We start from the raw sequence: 23,548 nt of genomic DNA on the forward strand, positions 1-23,548 counted from the left end.
TTGTCTAGTCTTACACATCAGCAGGGCTATTCACAGGAAGGCAGGAAGCATTAGTAATAGCTTTGAGACCGAGATGAGAAGCAGGGCTGAGTTAAGAGAGAGACATGCTGTCTCTACTGGGCATTAGTTTCTGAGTGCTTCTATTAGTCTGTTGTGCTCCTGGGAAGTAGGTGACAGATAAGTGGAGAGCTTCACACATTTTAATAGAATTTCAAAAGATAACTCGATAATCACTTCTTTTTTTAATGAAGTCCAATTGCTTGTTTTAATTCCAGTTGCATCGACAGTTAAGCATCAGCATAAAATTGAATATGCATGATTTTAGAAGGGGGGATGGGTGGCAAAATTTTGCAAAGCACTGTAATACACATTCTGCAATACACACAAATGCCTACAACTGCAGAAACATATTACAAAATGGGAATTGATTAAACATTATTTCTGTAATGATCCATATCATGCTCTATCATCTCAGAAAAGCAGCACAGCTCAACGTTATTGCAGTGAGCGCAGCCGACAAGAACATGATACAGAAAACACTCATAATAAAAATATTTGTGTGGCCGCCTTGCCACAGAGGCACGAGTTTCAAAATGAATGGATAAGTAAATATGTGAACGATTACTTGTAAGGTCTCATCAACATTAAAGCTCATTCCTCATTAATGGATGAATTCATTTAAAACTGTTTGATTCGTTGGTGCGACATGGTGCGTTGCACATTCCTCTTTATTAATCTCTGTCAGGTTGCATTTATAAGTGGAATTGCGTGACCTTTGTAGGAAAAGATAGGGATGAAGAGATCGGCGCAATTTGAAAAGACAATGTCACATGGTGTAAATGCAATACATGTAATAAATGACATTCAACCTTTCACAGATGATAAGCTTCTGTGGTTCGTAATGTGAAAGATGCACACACTTTGACTGCTTAGAATATTCCTCCCATAGGTCATCTCACTGCACTCAATTATGGAGACAAACAAACTGGTTTGTGATGCGTAACCAGCACACCTTATGATGACAGAGAGGATTCAACACAATCTGAATATTGCAGTGATTATTGCAGTGATAATAACATAGAGGCAATTAGAACAAATGAAGGGATGTTTATTATCATGTACTCGTATCAATCATGCCTGGAGCCTCATTAACCCAAACCAGACAAGTGATCCTGCTCTGTGTCAGGCCTTCTACCAAAGAATCACCACAACATTACAGAAAGTAGACTGTTTTTATATACAGTAGAGCAGATATTATGTAGCACATGTAGTATATATGAAATACAGCATTCTGAGCTATTCCTGAGCTTTTCTTTATATTAACACAGAGGAAATTGGTATTGCTACAATTTAGGTCTTTATAGTAAGTCAAATGAAACAGCTAACATTGAGTTTAAAAAAAAGAAATAAAAAAAACTATAATTAATGTGGAAAGTATAACACAGAAAATTTGGTCTTAGAAAAAATGTATGGGAAATATTTGAATTTATATTGAAATCTCTAGATTTCTAGAACAAGACTTTGGTCTGACAAGCAGTAGAATTAAAGGAATAGTTAACTGAAAAATGAAAATTCTCTCATCATTTACTCTCCCTCATGCAGTCACAGATGTGTATGACTTTCTTTCTTCTTCAGAACACAAATTGTGATTTTAAAAATAAAAATATAGCAGCTCTGTAGGTTCATACAATGCAAGTGAATGGTGACCAGGGACAAAACACTAAACGTTTTACATTTCAGTTTGTTCTGAGCAAAAAATTTATTTACGGTTACGGTTCAGAAGTTACCGCAGCCTCCTTTCCAAATGGTTACCGGTTAGGACAAAATTAATTATAGTGTTCTTTTTAAAACGACAGTAAGCAACTCTGGGGTGGGTGAAATACCAATTGCAGTGTTGCCAGATCTCGCAAGAGAAACAAGCAACCTGGTCTTGAAAAGAAGCCAAAATAAGCAAAAATGAGCAATACATTTTTTTCTGTGTTGTGAATTTTTAAATCGTAACAAGCATACAATTAATTCACAGTTAAGTATAATTTTAATTACAGATCTGCTTCCCAGCCAAAACCTGGCAGAATCAAATCTGTACTAGTGCATCATAGCTAACAATAACTCAGTGAAGACTTGGAACTGAGAAATATACTTTTTAGGATCTCTATTAATGTTTTCTTTGAGGTTGTCTGCGACAGCGCATCTGGGAGGCAGGAACTGGCTGAATAGTAAACATAAGTTTAATGTTAAAACTCAAAATTAAACCAACATAAAACAAACAGCTCAGCTGAATCAGCACCAGCCGTGCACCATCATGGCCCAGCCCTCCTCATCACAGAAGCTAAACGGGAACCTCGTGGATTATGTATATTCCAGCGCCAAGCATCAGCAAGCAGTTCAGGTTTTTATGACTTCAACACCCGTTCAAGACAATGGTTATGGTTTTGCTCTTGACCCAATTTTTCCATTACACTTCCTTTTCGAACTGTTGCCCTCTGGCTGGCACTACAGAGCACTGAGCGCCAGAACAGCTCAGGCACAGGAACAGTTTTTTCCCTCAGGCTATCGACCTCATGAACAGTTAAAACTTCCCTTAAAATACTTTCCTTTTTGTCAACACAACCGTATGCAATATTCAATCCATCCATTCCTACTTATATATATATTTAATTTAGATTTTTTTACATATCCTACCTATTCTTCAATGTCCGGACCAAACTCCAGACAACTGACAGTGCTTGCTAATCACCCGTAATACTGAGGCCAAAGCCATCAGTGATGCGGTCTTAAGAGAAAACACACGCAATTCAACATAGTCCAGAGGCTTGAGGGGAGGCCCCGCGAGCACTTTCAGTAACAAGTTGTGTCCCAAGTCAGGACTGTAGCTGAGCGAGGGGGATTTAGTTTCCCCATCCCCTAGGATTTATGATTAAATCATGATTTCCTATAGAGATGCAGATGCAGATGCAGATGCAGATATAATCAGCACATAAACTTTGAGCATAGACAGAATGAGCCCTGAATCTGATCACTCTTAAGAAATGTATGAATTTCAGGGCTGGGTCAGGTCACTGGGTCTTTGCCATGTGAAAAGCACCAATTAGTGAGCACATTCCATTTCAGTGTGTAAGGTGTCTATGCGCTCTAGCCTGTAATATAGTGTTCATAACGACCGAGCCAATTCTGGCCCATCTGATGTGCTCCATTCAAAGGCTTCATAGCTCTGACTGGGGATGCCAAACCGTGCCTTGTGTTTGAGAGAGAAGATCTTTCTGCAGCTGTATTTTCTCATGGAGGACCGTCCAGTATTTCTACCATGTCCAGAATCCAGGACTGATTGGGCAATTTCAGCACAATTAACAGAACTGATTCCATGTCCACTTAGACATTGCTGATGACAGAATGAAGGAGGCACACCAGGGGAAATGCATACTTGTGTTTCACCGGCCATACATGGGGCAGCGCGTTAAGGCGTCATATATACACAACTACTGTTGTGTTGTCCGAACAAATCAGAATGTGGTGATTCACAATATCAGAATTTCTCGCTCTCAAAGCCAGAAAGATAGCCAGTAGCTCTATGCAGTTGACATTTCATGGTTGTTCCCTGTCTGTCACTCTCTCAACGTTTTGTCGATGTAGTGACACTAGGTGTTCAATCTTGAGAGCCCCAATCACCTTTGCTTTATTCAGAAAAGGTCAATGAAAATTGGTGAGTGGATTTTGCATGGCACTCTCCACCACCGGACATATGGTATAAAATATGGCGTGCATTACTCATTCAGATTTTTTCTCATGAGCCGATCACATGTGTGTGTGTGTGTGTGTGTGTGTGTTCATACTCTCACCTTGCTGTCAGCTGGATCTACGGCGCATTCCAGTGGTCACCGTCACACGGGTGTAAAGAGAAAGAGTATATTTCCTGCTAAAAGAGCTTTTACAAATGACTGGTGTCTTTTTAAAAATGTCCTTTTGCCTTTGTGCTACTGGATGTGGCCATTATATCTCCACACCGGATGGCCACAAAATCTGCCTTGACTGTTTGGGTCGCCAGCACGCTGAGGCAGCTTTTGTTGGTGGGACCCCAAGTGGCATGGTCAGTGAGCACCGTGAGCCATTTGGATTTAGAGATGTGAGCGCTTCCACCGGGTCAGTCCCTGCAGTTCTCCCACCTTCCAACATGCTCGTTCTGCCCGGTAGAGTTTACAAGCGGGACAGGCGGTCTGCCTCTGGGCAGATTTAATGTCTCGTTCGGGGCTCGTGACGAGAATAAGATTTCGGTCATAGCATTGGAGAGTGGGCTGCTGCTATCGGAAGTGAACTAATCTCTTGAGCTCCCACCCTTGGACGGTAGAGCTCAGGATGAGGCGGACGCTGAGATGGCAGCCATGCTGGCCCAGGCAGCCGCAAACAGGCTAGATGATTGGTTTTTTGGCTTGCAACAGCGAGGGGTGGGGCACGGCCATGAGTGGAGAGAGAGAGGAGGAAATTTGCATTCTCAATTATCTCGACGACTGACTGATACTAGCTCACTAGTGAGATCTAATGTGTGCGCACAGGGACCTCATGATTCAACACCTTGACAGGCTAGGCCTTCAGGTCAATTGGGAAAAGACCAGGCTCTTCCCTGAGCAGAGCATCTCTTTTCTCGGTATGGAGTTGGACTCCATACCACGAACGAGCATGCTCAGTCAGTGCTTACCTGCCTGAAAACCTTCAGGCGGAGGACAGCTGTGCCTTTGAAGCAATTCAGAGGCTCCTAGGGCATATGCATCCTCAGCGGCAGTACTCCCCCTCGGATTGATGCATATGAGACCATTCCAGCACTGGCTACATACTTGAGTCCTGAGGTGGGCATGGCACCATGGTACCCAGTGCGTGACTATCACCCACGGTACCACTAAACATTCAGCCCTTCGTCAGACCTGGCATTTCTACGGGCAGGGTCCCCTTAGAGCAAGTCTCGAGGCATGTCATGGTGAAGACAGATGCCTCAATATAGGGCTGGTGTGCCATGTGCAACGAGCAGGCTCTGGACAGGGCCTCAACTGCCTAGAGTTGCTGGCAGTATCGCTGGCCCTGTGGAGGCTTCGGCCGTTGATCCAGGGCAAGCATATGTTGATCTGATATGCATATGTTGATGCTGAAATATGCCTTGTAGGCCTCACACACTTAGCAGATGCTTCCATGGAGTTCTTCTTCGCTCTTATCTTGATAAATTGGCCGCAGACATAGCAAAATGCATCTGCTGGATGCTTGCAGCCTCTTGATGCCAACTCAGAAAAATGCAGCTTTGTATCCACTTATGCTGGAACTAAACTGAACTGATGGGCTTAAGGTCCCTGTATTTATACTACTATTTATATTACTGGAAAGTTCTAGAAGTGGCAGAACTCAGGACTGAATCTATCTGGAATGTTCTTGAAAATAGGTCAATTTCAAAATATCACTGTCCTGGTCACAAAAGGAAAGTTTGTGGGGAATAATACTTTCTATACTTTTGAGGCATAAGCAATTAGGAAATAACACTTACTACCCAGGAACCAAAAAAACCAATGTGTTTGACTGTGTTACTGATATGGTGGTCGATATAGCTATTTTTTGAGCTGGAATGAAAACAGACCTTTTCTGTGTGGATTGTGCACTGATATGACTATGCAAGGTATTCAGAAGGCTGCTTTCTTAAACAAATATTTTTATAATAAACAGAATTATTGTATGTTCAGTATTAGTCAGTTTCTGACCATTTAAATAAAGAATAAATAAAAATTATAAATGCTGACTATTTTAATACTGCCTGTCAGTTAGGGGCAGGTGGTAAATCAAGAAGCATTTACACCTGCCGAGTCAAGAGATAAACAGCGGCAGCAGCGTTACACCGTATTCTGCTTAACTCCGCACTGTCTGCAGAACCACCATCACCACAAACACCGTCAGCGCAGCTCTGTAAACAGTGAAGTCGGAGCGTTACTCACAGCCTGTGAATGTTGCTAAATATTGACGTAGTGCTCTAAAAATCTATCCACAGTGCCTCCTAAAAGGCCAGCTGGAGACACCGGAGCATCAAATAGAGCTGCTCTTCCCACGTCACCCATTTCCATGAGGGTCAGCAAGATGTGACGATCCAAAACAACCAGGTTCTTCGCTCTTATCTTGATAAATTGGCCGCAGACATAGCAAAATGCATCTGCTGGATGCTTGCAGCCTCTTGATGCCAACTCAGAAAAATGCAGCTTTGTATCCACTTATGCTGGAACTAAACTGAACTGATGGGCTTAAGGTCCCTGTATTTATACTACTATTTATATTACTGGAAAGTTCTAGAAGTGGCAGAACTCAGGACTGAATCTATCTGGAATGTTCTTGAAAATAGGTCAATTTCAAAATATCACTGTCCTGGTCACAAAAGGAAAGTTTGTGGGGAATAATACTTTCTATACTTTTGAGGCATAAGCAATTAGGAAATAACACTTACTACCCAGGAACCAAAAAAACCAATGTGTTTGACTGTGTTACTGATATGGTGGTCGATATAGCTATTTTTTGAGCTGGAATGAAAACAGACCTTTTCTGTGTGGATTGTGCACTGATATGACTATGCAAGGTATTCAGAAGGCTGCTTTCTTAAACAAATATTTTTATAATAAACAGAATTATTGTATGTTCAGTATTAGTCAGTTTCTGACCATTTAAATAAAGAATAAATAAAAATTATAAATGCTGACTATTTTAATACTGCCTGTCAGTTAGGGGCAGGTGGTAAATCAAGAAGCATTTACACCTGCCGAGTCAAGAGATAAACAGCGGCAGCAGCGTTACACCGTATTCTGCTTAACTCCGCACTGTCTGCAGAACCACCATCACCACAAACACCGTCAGCGCAGCTCTGTAAACAGTGAAGTCGGAGCGTTACTCACAGCCTGTGAATGTTGCTAAATATTGACGTAGTGCTCTAAAAATCTATCCACAGTGCCTCCTAAAAGGCCAGCTGGAGACACCGGAGCATCAAATAGAGCTGCTCTTCCCACGTCACCCATTTCCATGAGGGTCAGCAAGATGTGACGATCCAAAACAACCAGGTTGCTCATTGACTTGCCAGTGGCCTGTGCAGTTATTTTCGTGGCTCGCATCACAAAGTTCATAGCGGTGCGGAGCTCTATGACCATCTCTGGATTGTAGCCTTGCTCATCCATTTGTTTGAAGAGCTTAGCTTGGAAAACTTGGAGCACCATCATTGCGTGGAGTGCTAAACCAGTTTGGCATGCCGCTGAGTATGCTTTTACAGCCATTACGGACGTTAGTCGGCGCGGCTTAGAAAGATGAAGGGGCATGATTTCCATGCCCATCTACTCACCGGGCAGACATGTGCCTCCACCCCCTCAGGTGGAGTGGTGGTGGCGTAGTGGGCTAAAGCACGTAACTGTAAATCAGAAGGTTGCTGGTTCGATCCCCACAGCCACCACCATTGTGTCCTTGAGCAAGGCACTTAACTCCAGGTTGCTCCAGGGGAATTGTCCCTGTAATAAGTGCACTGTAAGTCGCTTTGGATAAAAGCGTCTGCCAAATGCATAAATGTAAATGTAAATGTAGTTGGGCATCATTTTTTCTTCCCCATGGTACACTTTAGTGAGGAGCTGAATAGGGCACCTGCAAGGATTTTGTCAGTTCATTATGAACTTACAGGAAGAGTGGGGCAGATCTGTGGTACACAGTTGCTTGACGGCGTCCGGACAGCACAAACCATTTATCAAGGCAAGATTTTTCAGTTTTCTCTGGAGATTACTCAAGACCGAGCTCTTTGACCGCCCTCGAAAGAATGTGAAGCATCTCCTTTTCAGTGGTGTGTGCACAATTCTCGCCCAGGCTGGGGGAAGGGGTGGCAGCATCATCAACTGACCACTTGTCTCATGCAGTGAGAGACATGACATCATCATCATCCCCAGTGTCAGAAAAGTTGAATGTGACGAGGTGGCTTACTCCTACAGAGGGCTGAAGCTCGTTACACATATGCTGTATCAGCATAGACGCAGTACATGGAGATTGAGGGGCTTGCGTGGTGTGTGCCAGCACGAAGTTCATCCCTCTCAACCTCATGGCCCCACCATGCCTCCTTGTGTAATCCCTCGGATGTCACAGAAGAGGTGGGTGGGAGGGCGCATGACATTGAATCGTCCCTCAAAATGAGGGCGATTCACGAGTGAAGCGTCTTGAGGCCCATGCCCTTACAGTGAGTCTCTATGAGAACTGTCTCTGCGTGGGTATGGCCCAGACATTGAATGCAGCTCTCATGCATATATATATATATATATATATATATATTTGTACATATATGCTACATATACACAATATCACAATAGCTTATAAGGATTGAAAACTACTGCCGAAGCGCTGCGGGGAATCAAGAAAATGAAGCGACCCGTTCACCAGCAAAGTATAAAGGCAGAGTAAATGTTTGCCGGAACACTGCATGGGAGCAGAGAGTTGTCTCTTTGCCATGAATATCTGGCTCACTGACTCGTGTATGTTGATGCCAAAGTAGTAGAGGGCTTCTAGAGGAAAATTAATCGATGTAGTGATTAGTGTAGTGTAGAAAATTCTACGCGCCTATATTGGCGTTATTGTAGAGAAGTTTCAACTAGGTTGTATAGAAGGACACTCCCCATATGCGTTATCAGAATGCAATGTCAAGTGTCATAAGGGAACATATATAAAAAACTCTATTTTGATATACTGTTTAAATTTAAATCAAATGCAGTTCTACAGTACAATTCTACGCTGAAGCAGACCATCAGATTGTTTGTTATTGGCCAGGCTGGATGACAGGTCTTGACGCTGGACTAAAACATCTCCAGCATATGACAAGAACTGCTGCCGAGCTTTTATCCTCCTGAAGGAAGACTAAATAAATAAATAAATGATAAAGCAATGTTGCCTTCTCTGTAATCCCTACCACATGTTTTCTTTGATGATTGTGGGGGGTTGAAGGGCTGCGTAATTATGTCACCTCATCAAACCAGAGATGATATGTTACCATTATTTTTTTACACTCACAAGTGTGTAATAGATGAATTTCTTTACCCTCTGTTTCTTATTAAGCACTCTCACTTCAGAGTTAACATTAAATGCCTATTTTGCAAGGATTTAGTGTCTCTGTCAATGTCTAAAAGTGCTTGTGGCTTCAGAAATTGGCCACATGTACACACATGTGTGTTTTGCGATGATATACAGGTCTGTTTCTGTTTCTTTTTTTATTATTATTATTTTGGGGGATATTAACAAATTCAAGATTGTTTTTTTCTTTTTATGATTAGAATTAAAAACATAAGCAGGGAGAAAATACTTTAAAGCTTTTCTCAGTGATACAGAAAGATCATGGGTGGCTATTTCAAAATGAAAAACCTTACTCTCTAACAAACTTAATGAGTTACAGTGTTTAACAGCCTTGACTATGCCATCTGGGAATAAGAAAACAATCTATACGAGAGAACTAGTCTTGTTTGTTTATGAAGGACCAATGCTTTCATTTCCAATAACACTTCCTCTACAGAGATGTAGATCTGCTCTTTTTATGTCTGAAGGTCTTTTGTAATAGTCAGAATATATTTATGTCTAGCCTATATTCATTGGTTGATTAGAAAAAAAAAAATCAAAGATATGGAAGTGTAAGCAGTAGTTCTCGCAGGGAGACTCCTAGTAGCTCCATGCGTTTCAGTCAGTTCAGGTATCTCATCCAATCATAATCCTGCTTCATAAACTCCAGCTGTTGTTCACCACCCGTTATGTGCCTTTCTTTCAACAAGGAGGATTGCATCCCCTCGCCCTTCCTCAACTTGAGCCCTGCCTATTCTATGTCTACAATTAATATATAGCATGGTTTGTCTGGATGAAAAGTCTGTTTTTCTGTGTGGCTCTAACTCAACCAATTAAGTCCCTAGCTTCACAATTGTTTATAAATGGTTTAATCGATTATTGTTTATAGCAATGACTAATGCACCTGGTGAGACCTCATTATAACAATGGACATTGCAAAAAATAACAATCTGCTCTTCTACCACGAGATGAAAAATAATTTTAATTGTTATCCTGATTCAATAGCTACTTGAAAAGGCAGAACATTTTGGCTCTCAAATCAAAGTGATGACCAAAACAACGTCTGTTTAGATAAGAGCATTTACAACATACCGCTCTGTTGCTTTGTGCTCACAAACAAAGATGGATAGGCCCGAAACAAGTCATTTAATTAGCGCTGGAACCCCTGTCTCTTAGTTCGGCAGGCAATTATACATTCCAACGGCATCTGCAGGTCCTATTTCACGGCAGGAAAGCAAATGTTCCCTGGCTCTGCTTCATACAGTACATCTTTCCTCTTCCATTTAAGAGAAGGTAAATAGCAGAGATGGACAGGTTCATTATACAGCATCTGAGGAGCAGAAAGGGCATATTGACGATTAAATACTGGGCTTTTACTGGAGGACTAACCAGCAACCTCCGATCAATTACAGCTGACATTATTGTTTGTCTTGAGTTCTTCCAGGACAGAGGAGTAGTGGCAGAATGGGACCAGGCTGCGCTGAAAATTTAATTTTCCTCCTCTTTTGCTTTCATTCCACAAACAATAAATCACTCAGTTGAAGAGATAATAAAGTGCCAAGTAGGAGCATGTTTAATTTTTGTCAAGGGAAAGCTTCCTCTCTTACAAGATAATGCAGGCTGCTAGTACTCTGAAGGCCGGCTTTTACCAGACAATGGCTGGTTCAGTCTGTCTCTTTTTAAGAACCACTGTAGGACTAGCTATGTTCATGCATTTGACAATAATATCTCAGTCCATAATATATGCAAATTAACAGCAATTTCTAGCAAAAAAAAGAGCTGGCTATGTACATGTAAAAAAAAAGAAAAACAGGATTATTGTAATTTGGGGTATGTTATATTTAAACAATTATACTGAATATCAGCACAGCTTTTATTTGGCTGCAGGTAGCAGCACAATTCTGATATTTATTTGATTTAATAGCCATATAAGAAATAAATTCATTTTTAGTTAGGCCTACTTACATTTTAGAAAGGCCTACCATATTGCCAGGTGTTTTGTCTGTTTTTGCTCCACCAATGACAAGAGTGCCAAACAATTGGACTGTATTGGCAGAATGCAAATTATTGTATTCACTGAGCATTTATCTTTTGAGAGCAGTATAAATGAGTAATGCAATTTTGTAATTTATTCCCCCTTTTGCAATTTAAACAGTAATAAGCAATTCTGGCATCATAATAAAACCAAAACCAATGGTTCCTCATTTAAAAATACTCAGTGAATCTTTATTAACAAGGCAGATTCATCAATATAGTATTATGGCATTGGAAATTTCTAGAGGGGTTTTGTTTTGAGACTAATTTGTATAAAACTACAAAAGAAGTAAAATAAAATGAACAATGCAACTGCTTCATCAGACATCTAGTTTCTAAACATCCACAGTTCATTGCCTTTTGGGCTGTCTGAAATGCCTTGGTGGACCCCTTTTTAGCTTGTATCATGTTTTCTTATGGTTTTGAATAGGCCATTATGGCTGAAACATCACTTAAGGATGGCGGAACACGAAAGGAGGTGTGACAGCCAGAGAGAAAGTGAGAGAGATTAGGCCCCTGAGAGAAGTCTGCTATGCTGTCGTACACACATTCTCAAACACACTCACACACACACACACACACACACACACACACACACACACACACACACACACGTTGGTGTGTCTATACTTATGAGGACTCTCCATTGACATAATGATTTTTATACTTTACGAACTATATATTTTATTCCTTAACCCTAACCCCTAAATCTAATCCTCACAAAAACTTTCAGTATTTTTTAATTTTCCCAAAATTCTTGTTTAGTATGTTTTTTAAGCAATTTTAATTATGGGGACAGTATAAATGTCCTCATAAACCACATTTATAGCATAATACCCTTGTAATTACCAGTTTGTAACCTAAATAAATTCCTCGTAAACCACCCAAACCCGCCCACACACGCTTTGTGGAAGTTGGTCAACACAACACACATCATTCACCACTTGGTTGATAAAGGATGCCCATTTGTATGAAAAAATCAAAGTCTATCAGACTTTCTTCTCCCCTCTCTTGTAAATGTTGATTTCCTGAAATCCAGGCAGATCACAAAGGCGTGCTAGCACTCAATCCTGTTCTCGAAAGCTCTGAAAGGTAGATTTTTGCATGAATGCCTCTCTCAATTTTTTCCTGACATGGCGCTGTAAGTATCCTGCAATCACAGGCTGGCACCGTGGCAGGTTTTAATTGAGTCCAGTCCTGTGAGCGGTAATTGATTCAGACTCTGCACTCGAGGAGGGATGCCTTTACAAGGTGCTGCTTGGCCTCTTATTCTTTTAATCTCCGCCTCCTTTTTAATGTTGGGGAATGTGTTTTCCCTGCGAATCCACTGGTCATCTTTCTTATGGAAATGTGCAATTCTTCTCTGAGGAGCAGTGACACTGAAGTGGGGTGTTTTTTGCATATCTCTTTTCTCTCCTCTTCAAACACTGATGTAGACTCTCTCACAGCCCTTGGCCACTGATTTTGTGCACCAAAACAATGGAGAGCTGCTTGGTAGTTTATCCCTCTGTTCCCGTTACCTTGAGATGGGCACTAAAGGGGAAGTGTGGGACTGATCGCTGGGCAATCGCTCGATCGGTTTCACTGCAAACGCTGAAGATTTCTTTCAAGCACTTGAGAGGTACCTTTGAATGCCCAAGACCAAAATTTTCCCAGTAACGTTTGATCCTTTAGTTCAAAATCACAAGTGGGAGTGAGTGGGTCTTTAGTTCATGGACACACACAAGGCTGTGACTTTATTTGTGTGCATATGTCCTTTGAAAAAGGGGGACAGCTTTTCTACCAATTTAATCACTGTCTAAGAATGTAGCACATTCCGCTTCGGATATAGATGAGTTAGTGTCCAGTCACATGTCCTCCTACATTCAGGATCAGTTTTTTCTCTCATCAAAGAGCATTGAACGTCTTAATTATTGCAATTGCATGTATCTATCAAGGACTTAAAAATAAAGTCATACAGTTGAAGCTAAATGCTCTCTGTTATACTAGTAAAGAGTTTCTGGTACAAATACACATAATTAGCTTGTAGTCATCTCATGATGCACACTTAGTTTTAATTGGCTCATTTGTGCTGGTTTTAAGTAATGCCTTTCATGTTCTAATTATTTTTTCACAGATATTTTTAATGCATCTACTATTAACAGCGAAATATTTCAATAATTCTTCCCTTTTCCAACATAATAAAGATTAGTTTAAATCTCTTTTAGGTTATTATGACAGTAATCAGTTTTTACTATGTATATAGCACTGTATATGCTGTTGTGGCAGGGCGGAGGGCGGGGCCGGGTCGTGATCCTACACACCCGGTCCCGTATTAGGCTAATCAAGCCTCCGTGAGGGATAAAGGTTGACTGCAGAGGATCGTGCGGGAGAGAGAGATAGTTTACAGACATGTCCGTCATGTGTGTGTTTGTTTCTTTTAAGTTTATCATTAAACCATTATTTATATTGAAAAGCCGGTTCTCGCCTCCTCCTTTCCATTGATCCCTTTACTGCTGTATTATTAATAAGCACATGTTTTATTAACAAATGGAAGTGAATATTTATGTTTTTAATGATCATGAAAACATACTAGAATGAGGTATTTCAATATTTACAGTATTTTTTATAATAATATCTAATAATTTCAATGTAATACAATATGTAATGTGAAAATTTGTATTTAATTAATATTTACTTTGTAAGCCATGCTGCACACATGATAGGTCATAAGTGAATAATTCATCAAATTGTTCCTATAAATCTTCCTCGTTAGGAATACACTTGCCTTTTTGTTATACAAGTCTTCCATTTGCACAGAACTTAATGCCAAAAATGATTAATTAATCAGCTACTCTCCTCTGTCATCTTCAGGCTTGGAACTGCCATTTATGATGATGTCCCACCCCCTGATCCCTGTCAGCCTGCCTCCCGCATCCGTCACCATGGCGATGAGTCAGATGAACCACCTCAGCACCATCGCCAGTATGGCCGCTGCAGCACAGGGACAGAGTGCCCCATCCAGAATGGTGACATCAGTGATTAAGGTAACCCACGGCGCCGTTCTCTCATTGTGTCATGCACATCTCTCATCAGACATTGGGGGAAGGTAGACTTGGGTGGTGGTGTGCAATCCGTGCTTTCACACGGCATTGCAGGGAGCAGACTATCAGACAATAGCCTGAGAATGAAAGCAAGAAGCAGAAAAGGGGGGGGTGCAACAACAAGCATGGCGCATGCACACAGATGCTTCTCAGCCCATGGCGGCATGGAAGCGTTTGCCTATAAAGAGCTGTTGAGTGCAGAGAGTGTGTCATGTAATGGCCGCTGTGGCTGTGTTTGTTTTTCCTGTTGGCTCTGCAGGAGCGGGTCCCAGACAGTCCCTCCCCTGCCCCCTCTATGGAAGACGGCAGGAGGCCGGAGAGCCGACCCTCATCCCAGCGCAGCAGCAGTGTCTCCAGCTCTCCCGCGCACACCGAGAGCTCCTCCGACAGAATGCGTATGTTCACCTCGTAAATCTCTCACCCACTCTCTTTGTCTCTCAATTTTTTCTCCCCAGTCTCTCTGCACACCATTGCACAATCTACTAAATGCTGCTCTAAAAATACCTCTTGTTAAGTGCGTAAGTGCCCTGCCCAGTTTCTGTTGTTTTGGACAGATGGTAAAGAAACCTCAATGTTTTTGTGATCATTTTAATTTTCATCCATTAGTTTCTCTCTGGCTCTTCTTGTGTAATGGCAGACCATCTCAAATGTTTGTCACACATCATTAGCTTTTAAAATAAAAACAATGTCCTTAATCACAGAGAGAGCCTGTATATATGTCTCCCTTCATCATCTATAAAATATGCTACCATGTAGCCATACATTATATTATGTGCAGTGTCTTAAATGGATAATTCACCCCAAAAATCCTGTTATTTATTTGTCTTATATGTAACACGAAAGGAGATGCTAGGCAGAATGTTATAGGGACTGACTGCCTCAGTCACCATTTACTTTCAGTGTTTAATGATAGTAAATGGTAACTGAGGCTGTTAGTCCGAAACATTCTGCCTATAGGCAGGTGCATACTATATGATTTATAATAGTCCTTTACAATTGTTGTTTGTCAAACTGTACAATATGAATGCATTGATATTGCCATGGCACACTGTGTGACATTATGTCAGACTGCACGATATACACCGTAGCCAACTGTGGTCCCAATCGTCTCGATCAGTGTACATGACTCACATTACGGGAGTGTTACAGAATAGAAGCGAAACAGCTAAATTTGCCCACCACTGATGTCTTGACTTTCTGAAAGTCAGGACATCAGTATTTCCATTGCTTCAATACCACTCCATCACAAGCATAGGCTAACATTTACAAGAAAGATGGATTTTGTCAAATAGGCCTATAATAAGCCTGATCACAAATACAGAAAATTACAGACATTAAGAATAATACGAGTGCGGGAGGTAGCCTACAGTAAAAATGAGCTACCACAAGCAAATATTCATTGTAGAAATAAAACGACTTGTGGCCTGACTTCACTGTTCACATTGGAGAAAACAAAAAGGTGGGTTATTATCCTTTTTTTGGCCATGCAAAATTTCGGAAATTCATAAAGGCTGATAATATATCATGCTTGCAAATTCCCTATGGATGATGCACAAACATGACATAGATTTCTATAATTGTATCCAACTCTATTTGCTGATTTGGATTAAAATGTCCCATAAATACTTATCAGTATAAATTGTTCAATCTTTCTATTTAATTTTATTTATAAATAAAATTGGAGTGGTGTGAATCTTAACTAAAGAAGTTAAGAAACGTTTACATTCTCGTTTAAAGTAAATTTATTAAAAGTAAAATAGTAATTAAAATAACGTTGTAAAGAAAATGCATGATGTATTTAAATGTAAAGAAAAAAATTATTAATTCATGTTGTAGCCTAAGCTCTGTATTTATTTCATTCAGAGAATAATGCTTTCATATTATTGACATGTTACACTTTTCTCCAAGTATTTTCTTCAGTAGAAAAAAATTCATAGAGGTTTGGAACTACATGATCATGAGTAAATGTGAACTATTCCTTTATGGGGTAATCATATAGTTTTTTTCTGAATATAATATATTATTACTATTTTAGCTGTATTTGTCATAATTGGATTTGAGGTACTGTATGTCAGCTAATCTAGTTTTAGGGAAAAGTGCTATAAAGTGGCTTGATTTTTTATTTTATTTTTTCATAAAGAGGCATTTTTGTACTAATCAACAGACGCTGCTTTGTCTGTTTGCTTTGCTCACAAGTGCTGCTGCCTCATATAAGATGTTATAGAGAACTACACTGAGAATTGCATGCGCTGAGCAGAGTGGCAAATGTGATTTTGATTGACTTGTGCATTGATTTGGAGATGAGGTATACCACAAGTCACAAACATTTGAAAGCCAAAGACATACTCTCCAGCCGTTGGATGAGGAGGGCTCTTTTCCATAGAAATTTTAATCATTATTTATCACTGGAGGTGTTTTACATTATTGATTGAGAGTGTGTGGAGATGGGCATTATGTGTTGAATGTTTTCTCTGTTCTCTCACAGCTGTGCATCAGAACGGACTGTCAATGAACCAGGCATTACTAGGCCTGTCTCCCAACATATTACCAGGACCTAAGGAGGGCGACCTGGCAACACATGACATTGGCCACGAGGCCAAGAGAATGCACCTGGAGAAAGGTCAGAGTTCAGTTACTCATTGCAAAACCAACAAATTTATGATGATTTATGATGATTGAAGAACTCATGTAATTGGGTTCCATGATAATTGGGTTTTAAATTAAATATCTTTATTTTTGTTATTTTTTATTGACCTTTTGAAATCTCCCTTGATTCCACAATACATAATAAAAAATACCAAAATACCATGGGTTTTGGTCATGTATTATTTGAAGGACCATGGATTACCTATTAAACACATGTAAATAATAGATTTGAGAATTCTCTCCAGGCTGAAGGCAGGGTTTGGGAAGTGTTGGAAAGGGTGATAATGACATTAAAATCACTGGGCTGTGCATTCCCTGTTGGATTCACCCGGAGAGGATGCGCTGTGTAGGTCTCTCCCATAGATAGAGCAAGCCTGTGAATCAAAGTAATTAGCATGATTACGTGAATTTACAGTTCAGACCTTGTAATTGGTGGGAGGAGGTTGGAGAGGAGGTGTTTTGTCTGTGTCTTAGGGAGATATAGTTTGTGAAATGGTGTGTGTGTGTGTGTGTGTGTGTGTGTGTGTGTGTGTGTTTGTGTTAGTGAGTGTGGTTGATGTGTTCTCATTTCACCTTTCTATTGACATATATTCTGACTACTCTATGTCTCAATTGACGCCCCTGCCATCTTGGCTTGTTTATGATAATATGATCACAAAATATGTCATTCCGCGGAACATTTGTTCCCCCATGGAGACATATCGGCTCTGTCTGGATGTGTCTAATCCCCCAGCACACAGCTGTTCCTCCAGCCTCTTAAGATATCAATAGAGTTAGATTGGTCCTGAATCTCCGACTGAGAGAAAATCCACATTGTCTATTTGCGTCGCCGCAGCTTTTCCGTTCAGATGCTCGGTATGCTTAATATGTCACTCCTCTTGATTAGAATCCAAAGCTCTCTAACATGTGCAACAAAGGTCTCTGGCTGTGGAAAACATTTTTATAAAATAATCCATTAATGCAGAGGAGTGCAACTAAATTAGTTACCAATTTGCTGAGCATGAATTAATGAACAGAGCTTCTCCCGGCTCCCTGAGTTGTAATTTTCATAATAACCTCAGACCTTTATTTGGCAGGTTGTTTAGTTTTTTCGTTTTAAGGTTTTCATTAGTCTAATGAGGACTTTGCAAGGGCGAGCAGTCAGCACAATTTACATGAGGAAGCTATCATAATAAATGAGGCAATTTGAATAACACGCATAGGTTTATGCCGTGAGATGAGAGACGTAGAGAGATCGTAGTGCTCGATCTAGAGGTAACCAATACATTAGACCAACTAATAACCAAAGTAATCCCAATAAAAGCCTGAAGTGAAGGGAATAAAATTAATGATTGAAATACTGAACTGTAATTATATGATACATGATGCATTAGATTAATAAAATAAATGTGCCCCATTGTTAAAGAGGTGGGGTTTGCCTGGCCTAGCAAGTTTTTGTTTATGTTTTGTTTAATTAGGGTTGTTCACTGGATCAGTTTGTTTAGACAAATGAGATTACATTCCAATGGTTTAATGATATGTCTCCACTTGTTTGATCTTAATGGCCGTGGCAGAGCATTAAATTAATGCCACGTGGTGCACTTTCACTACAGAGCGAAATATTACTATTGAGTTATTGACGTCACTTGGAACCAAGCAGGTGAGTTTGGGATATTATTTGGGTCTGAAGCTTTTGTTGGAACAAAGCTGTTACTCTCAGTTAAGAAACATTTCTGAAAAGGCTGTATACAATAAAACAGCATTATCAAATATCAGACCGAATGTATTTTTTGCCAGGTTATTTGTGCCTTCTGAAATGTAGGCATAATTTACTGGCATTTATTTCTTAAATAAAGTGAAAGAAAGAAAGAAAGAAAGAAAGAAAGAAAGAAAGAAAGAAAGAAAGAAAGAAAGATAGAAAGAAAAGCTATAGCTCATTTATTATAAAGTTTGGACTAATTGAATTACTTCACAAAGGGAATTTGTCAGAATTCTTTTTGACAAGCCTCGTTTCGTTAAACAGCAGGTAGTTGACAAACAAGGACATTTCAAAGGCTCTAAAGCCTTTGGCAGTAAACTCATTTTGGACTTCAAACATTTAACATGGTTCCTCTCCTTAGGGGAGCCGTTTGTGAATACATCCACATATGGGTGGGAGCTGTAGCTTTCCATAATAACAACACTAGAACAGTAATTTATGGGTAAATAACTGGAAACAGTTTCTGTTGCCCAATGGAATGGTAGAAGTTTATTTTACCAAATGTGAGCCGCATACACATAGATTATTCCAACATTATTGATCATCATAGATAAGTCAGATTTTATGATACTGATGAGTGGCAACGTATTGTTGGTGCCTCATGGCATGTGTTCAGTAATACAAAATTGTATTTATGTAAATTAACTTCAAATAGTATACATGGACATTCTTTTTCAATACTTGATAGAACCACATTCTTTGTAAAGTAAAATTTACAATAAGGGTTTATTTAAAAACACAGCAAATGCATTACTTATCATGAACTAACAATGAACAATTATTTTTAAAGCATTAATGAATCTTGATTAATGTTCATTTTAAAATATACTATTTTTCATTGTAATGTGTGTTTAGAATGCATGAACTAATGTTTACGTATAGGCCTTTTAATGTAAAAAAAAATATTATGTTGAAAATAACATTAACCAAGATTAATAAGTGCTTTAAAAGTATTATGAATTTTTAGTTCATGTTAAGTTAACTAATGTAGTTAACTAATGTCCATAAATAAAACGTTATGTGTTTTAGCCTTAAATGTTACCAATAATGCTTCAAAGTGTCCTCTAACCAATGAATATATACAGTAAATATATATATATTGTGAAAAATGTGACTTGTGATGATTTCTTCAAAAAAAAAAAAAAAAAAATGGCATAAATAGTTTTCATTTATCACTTAATGTCATACAAAGTCCAGTAAACATAAAAAAAGCTAAATCAATATTCTGTGTGACCACCTTTGCCTTTAAAACAGCACCAATTCTCCTAGGTACACCTGGACACAGTTTTTCTTGGTTGTTGGCTGATAGGATGTTCCAAGCTTCTAGGAGAATTTGCCAGAGTTCTCAATCACTTCTGTCACTTTATTTAATCTCAGACTGATACAGTGTTCAGTGGGGGGCTATGTGGGGGCCATGACATCTGTTGCATGGCTCCCTGTTCTAATATTTTCTATTTGCAAAAGTTTGGGAGTCTAACATTTATATTTCCTATTGACACACTAAAGCTGAAGATATAATGCTTTTGTGAAACATCTTATGTGCCTTTTGCACAGTACTGTATATATTACACACTCACCGAGCGCTCTATTAAGAACACTATCATCCTAATAAAGTGGCCAACATCGTCTTCTGCTGTTGTTGCCCATCCGCCTCATGGTTTAACATGTTATGCAATCTAAGATGCTGTTTTGGTTTCTACAATTGTATAGAGGGTTTATCTGAGTTACTGTAGCCTTTCTGTCAGCTCATACCAGTCTGGCCTTTCTCTGTTGACCTCCCTCATCAACAAGGCATTTCTGTCAACACAATACTAATGTTTTAACTTAGGAAGAGTTCAGAAATCAATATTCAGTGGAATAACCCTGATTTTCAATCACAGCTTTCATGCATCTTGGCATGCACTCTACCAATCTTTCACATTGCCGTTGGGTGACTTTATGCCACTCCTGGTACAAAAATTCAAGCAGTTCGTCTTTATTTGATGGTTTGTGGCCATCCATCTTCCTCTTGATTACATTCCAGAGGTTTTCAATGGGGTTCAGGTCTGGAGATTGGGCTAGCCATGACCAGTGCTCCTACATCCACACCTTGATTGACCTAGCTGTGTGGCATGGAGCATTGCCCTGCTGAAAAAAGCAATCCTCAGAGTTGGGGAACATTTTCAGAGCGGAAGGAAGCAAGTTTTCTTCCAGTATAACCTTGTACGTGGATTGATTCATGCATCCTTCACAAAAACAACTCTGCCTGATTCCAGTCTTGCAGAAGCTGAAGTATGTACTGTATGTATGTATATATATATATATATACATTGGGTACGGAAAGTATTCAGACCCCCTTAAATTTTTCACTCTTTGTTATATTGCAGCCATTTGCTAAAATCATTTAAGTTCATTTTTTTCCCTCATTATTGTACACACAGCACCCCATATTGACAGAACAACACAGAATTGTTGACATTTTTGCACATTTATTAAAAAAGAAAAACTGAAATGGACTCACATGGTCCTAAGTATTCAGACCCTTTGCTGTGACACTCATATATTTAACTCAGGTGATGTCCATTTCTTCTGATCATCCTTGAGATGGTTCTACACCTTCAATTGAGTCCAGCTGTGTTTGATTATACTGATTGGACTTGATTAGGAAAGCCACACACCTGTCTATATAAGACCTTACAGCTCACAGTGCATGTCAGAGCAAATGAGAATCATGAGGTCAAAGGAACTGCCTGAAGAGCTTAGAGACAGAATTGTGGCAAGGCACAGATCTGGCCAAGGTTACAAAAAAAATTCTGCTGCCCTTAATGCCTTAATAAGAGCACAGTGGCCTCCATAATCCTTAAATGGAAGACGTTTGGGATGACCAGAACCCTTCCTAGAGCTGGCCGTCCGGCCAAACTGAGCTATCGGGGGAGAAGAGCCTTGGTGAGAGAGGTAAAGAAGAACCCAAAGATCACTGTGGCTGAGCTCCAGAGATGCAGTCAGGAGATGGGAGAAAGTTGTAGTAAGTCAACCATCACTGCAGCCATCCACCAGTCGGGGCTTTATGGCAGAGTGGCCCGACGGAAGCCTCTCCTCAGTGCAAGACACATGAAAGCCTGCATGGAGTTTGCTAAAAAACACCTGAAGGACTCCAAGATGGTGATAAATAAGATTCTCTGGTCTGATGAGACCAAGATAGAACTTTTTGGCCTTAATTATAAGCGGTATGTGTGGAGAAAACCAGGCACTGCTCATTACCTGTCCAATACAGTCTCAACAGTGAAGCATGGTGGTGGCAGCATCATGCTGTGGGGGTGTTTTTCAGCTGCAGGGACAGGACGACTGGTTGCAATCGAGGGAAAGATGAATGCGGCCAAGTACAGGGATATCCTGGACGAAAACCTACTCCAGAGTGCTCTGGACCTCAGACTGGGCCAAAGGTTCACCTTCCAACAAGACAATGACCCTAAGCACACTGCTAAAATAACGAAGGAGTGGCTTCACAACAACTCTGTGACTGTTCTTGAATGGCCCAGCCAGAGCCCTGACTTAAACCCAATTGAGCATCTCTGGAGAGACCTGAAAATGGCTGTCCACCAACGTTTACCATCCAACCTGACAGAACTGGAGAGGATCTGCAAGGAGGAATGGCAGAGGATACCCAAATCCAGATGTGAAAAACTTGTTGCATCTTTCCCAAAAAGACTCATGGCTGTATTAGATCAAAAGGGTGCTTCTACTAAATACTGAACAAAGGGTCTGAATACTTAGGACCATGTGATATTTCAGTTTTTCTTTTTTGATAAATGTGCAAAAATGTCAACAATTCTGTGTTTTTCTGTCAATATGGGGTGCTATGTGTACAATAATGAGGAAAGAAAATGAACTTAAATGATTTTAGCAAATGGCTGCAATATAACAAAGAGTGAAAAATTTAAGGGGGTCTGAATACTTTCCGTACCCACTGTATATATATATATATATATATATATATATACCGGATCTGAAAAAGAAAAGAATGTCTCTTTCAATTAGTTTGACTGTTTGAAATCTATTGGATTATGAAACGCATCACCTCTTGAAGTTTATCACTGCAAATAATTCAGGTGCCAGATCACCAAATGACAATATGACTATACCCCTTTCGTAGTTACCACAGTATTCAAGCACATAAATGACCACATCCTCATCACAAGCTTATTGTGTGACACTGAAGGAACACCATGCCATCATAGAGTTTGTTTACTGACAGTACATCATGACTTTGGTTATGTGAGTGATTTATGCATACCACCTCTGAATTCAGCATTAAATGTGAGCAGAATAATTGCATCTGATTTGGCCAAACAGACAAGCAAAGAGATGCAATCGTATGAATAATGAAGCATGGCAGCCGCAGTATCACTCTGATAATTTACCAGCTGGTCAGTGAATGGCAAAGCATGTGTTAGTCATTAAATGATTTCATTATGAAATACTGCATCCTCAAGAACATCAAAAGACACAGAAAAAAGTACTTATTTGTAAAAAACTCAAATCAAAGAGAAGAAATACATCTTGAAAAAAGGATGATTGCTTAACAAAAATCATGCATTCATACATTTGGGTTAGTCCTATGAGTTCTTGACAACATGTAACATCATTGTATTGAAGTTTGCAGATGTAGTAATATTAAAGGTTCTTAAATTTGTCAAATTTCCTGACAATAAATGTAATCAATGTGAAGGGAGTGGGAAAATCTACTGTGATGTATTTTTGCATCTGGCAGAATTAGATATTGTTCTTGCAGTGCAAGAATGGAAACTCATTAGATTGCTTTGCTGATGTAATTGTCTTCACAAACCCAAAGGACTGAAGCTTTATTTCATTTAGAGAGTAATGCTTCAGAAATAATCTACCTAATTTCACTTAGCGTATTGCTTGAAATAGTACAAATTCTGTGATCCTTTCCAGCTAAATGAACATCATGATGTTTGCATGACTTTCA

At 39.7% G+C, this 23,548-nt stretch overlaps 1 protein-coding gene across 3 annotated transcripts in view; it reads left to right on the forward strand.

The window, feature by feature from the left end:
- Positions 1–23,548, forward strand: part of LOC127659122 (dachshund homolog 1-like) — a 174,131-nt gene that overhangs the window by 117,978 nt on the left and 32,605 nt on the right. For all 3 annotated transcript variants that reach the window (XM_052148782.1, XM_052148783.1, XM_052148784.1), the window contains exons 4-6: positions 13,966–14,138; positions 14,455–14,590; positions 16,681–16,815. In XM_052148782.1, coding sequence (XP_052004742.1) covers positions 13,966–14,138; positions 14,455–14,590; positions 16,681–16,815 — 444 coding nt within the window. The remainder of the gene's footprint in view (positions 1–13,965; positions 14,139–14,454; positions 14,591–16,680; positions 16,816–23,548) is intronic.

Source organism: Xyrauchen texanus, chromosome 18, assembly GCF_025860055.1.
Source record: "Xyrauchen texanus isolate HMW12.3.18 chromosome 18, RBS_HiC_50CHRs, whole genome shotgun sequence".
Taxonomy (NCBI): Eukaryota; Metazoa; Chordata; class Actinopteri; order Cypriniformes; family Catostomidae; genus Xyrauchen; species Xyrauchen texanus.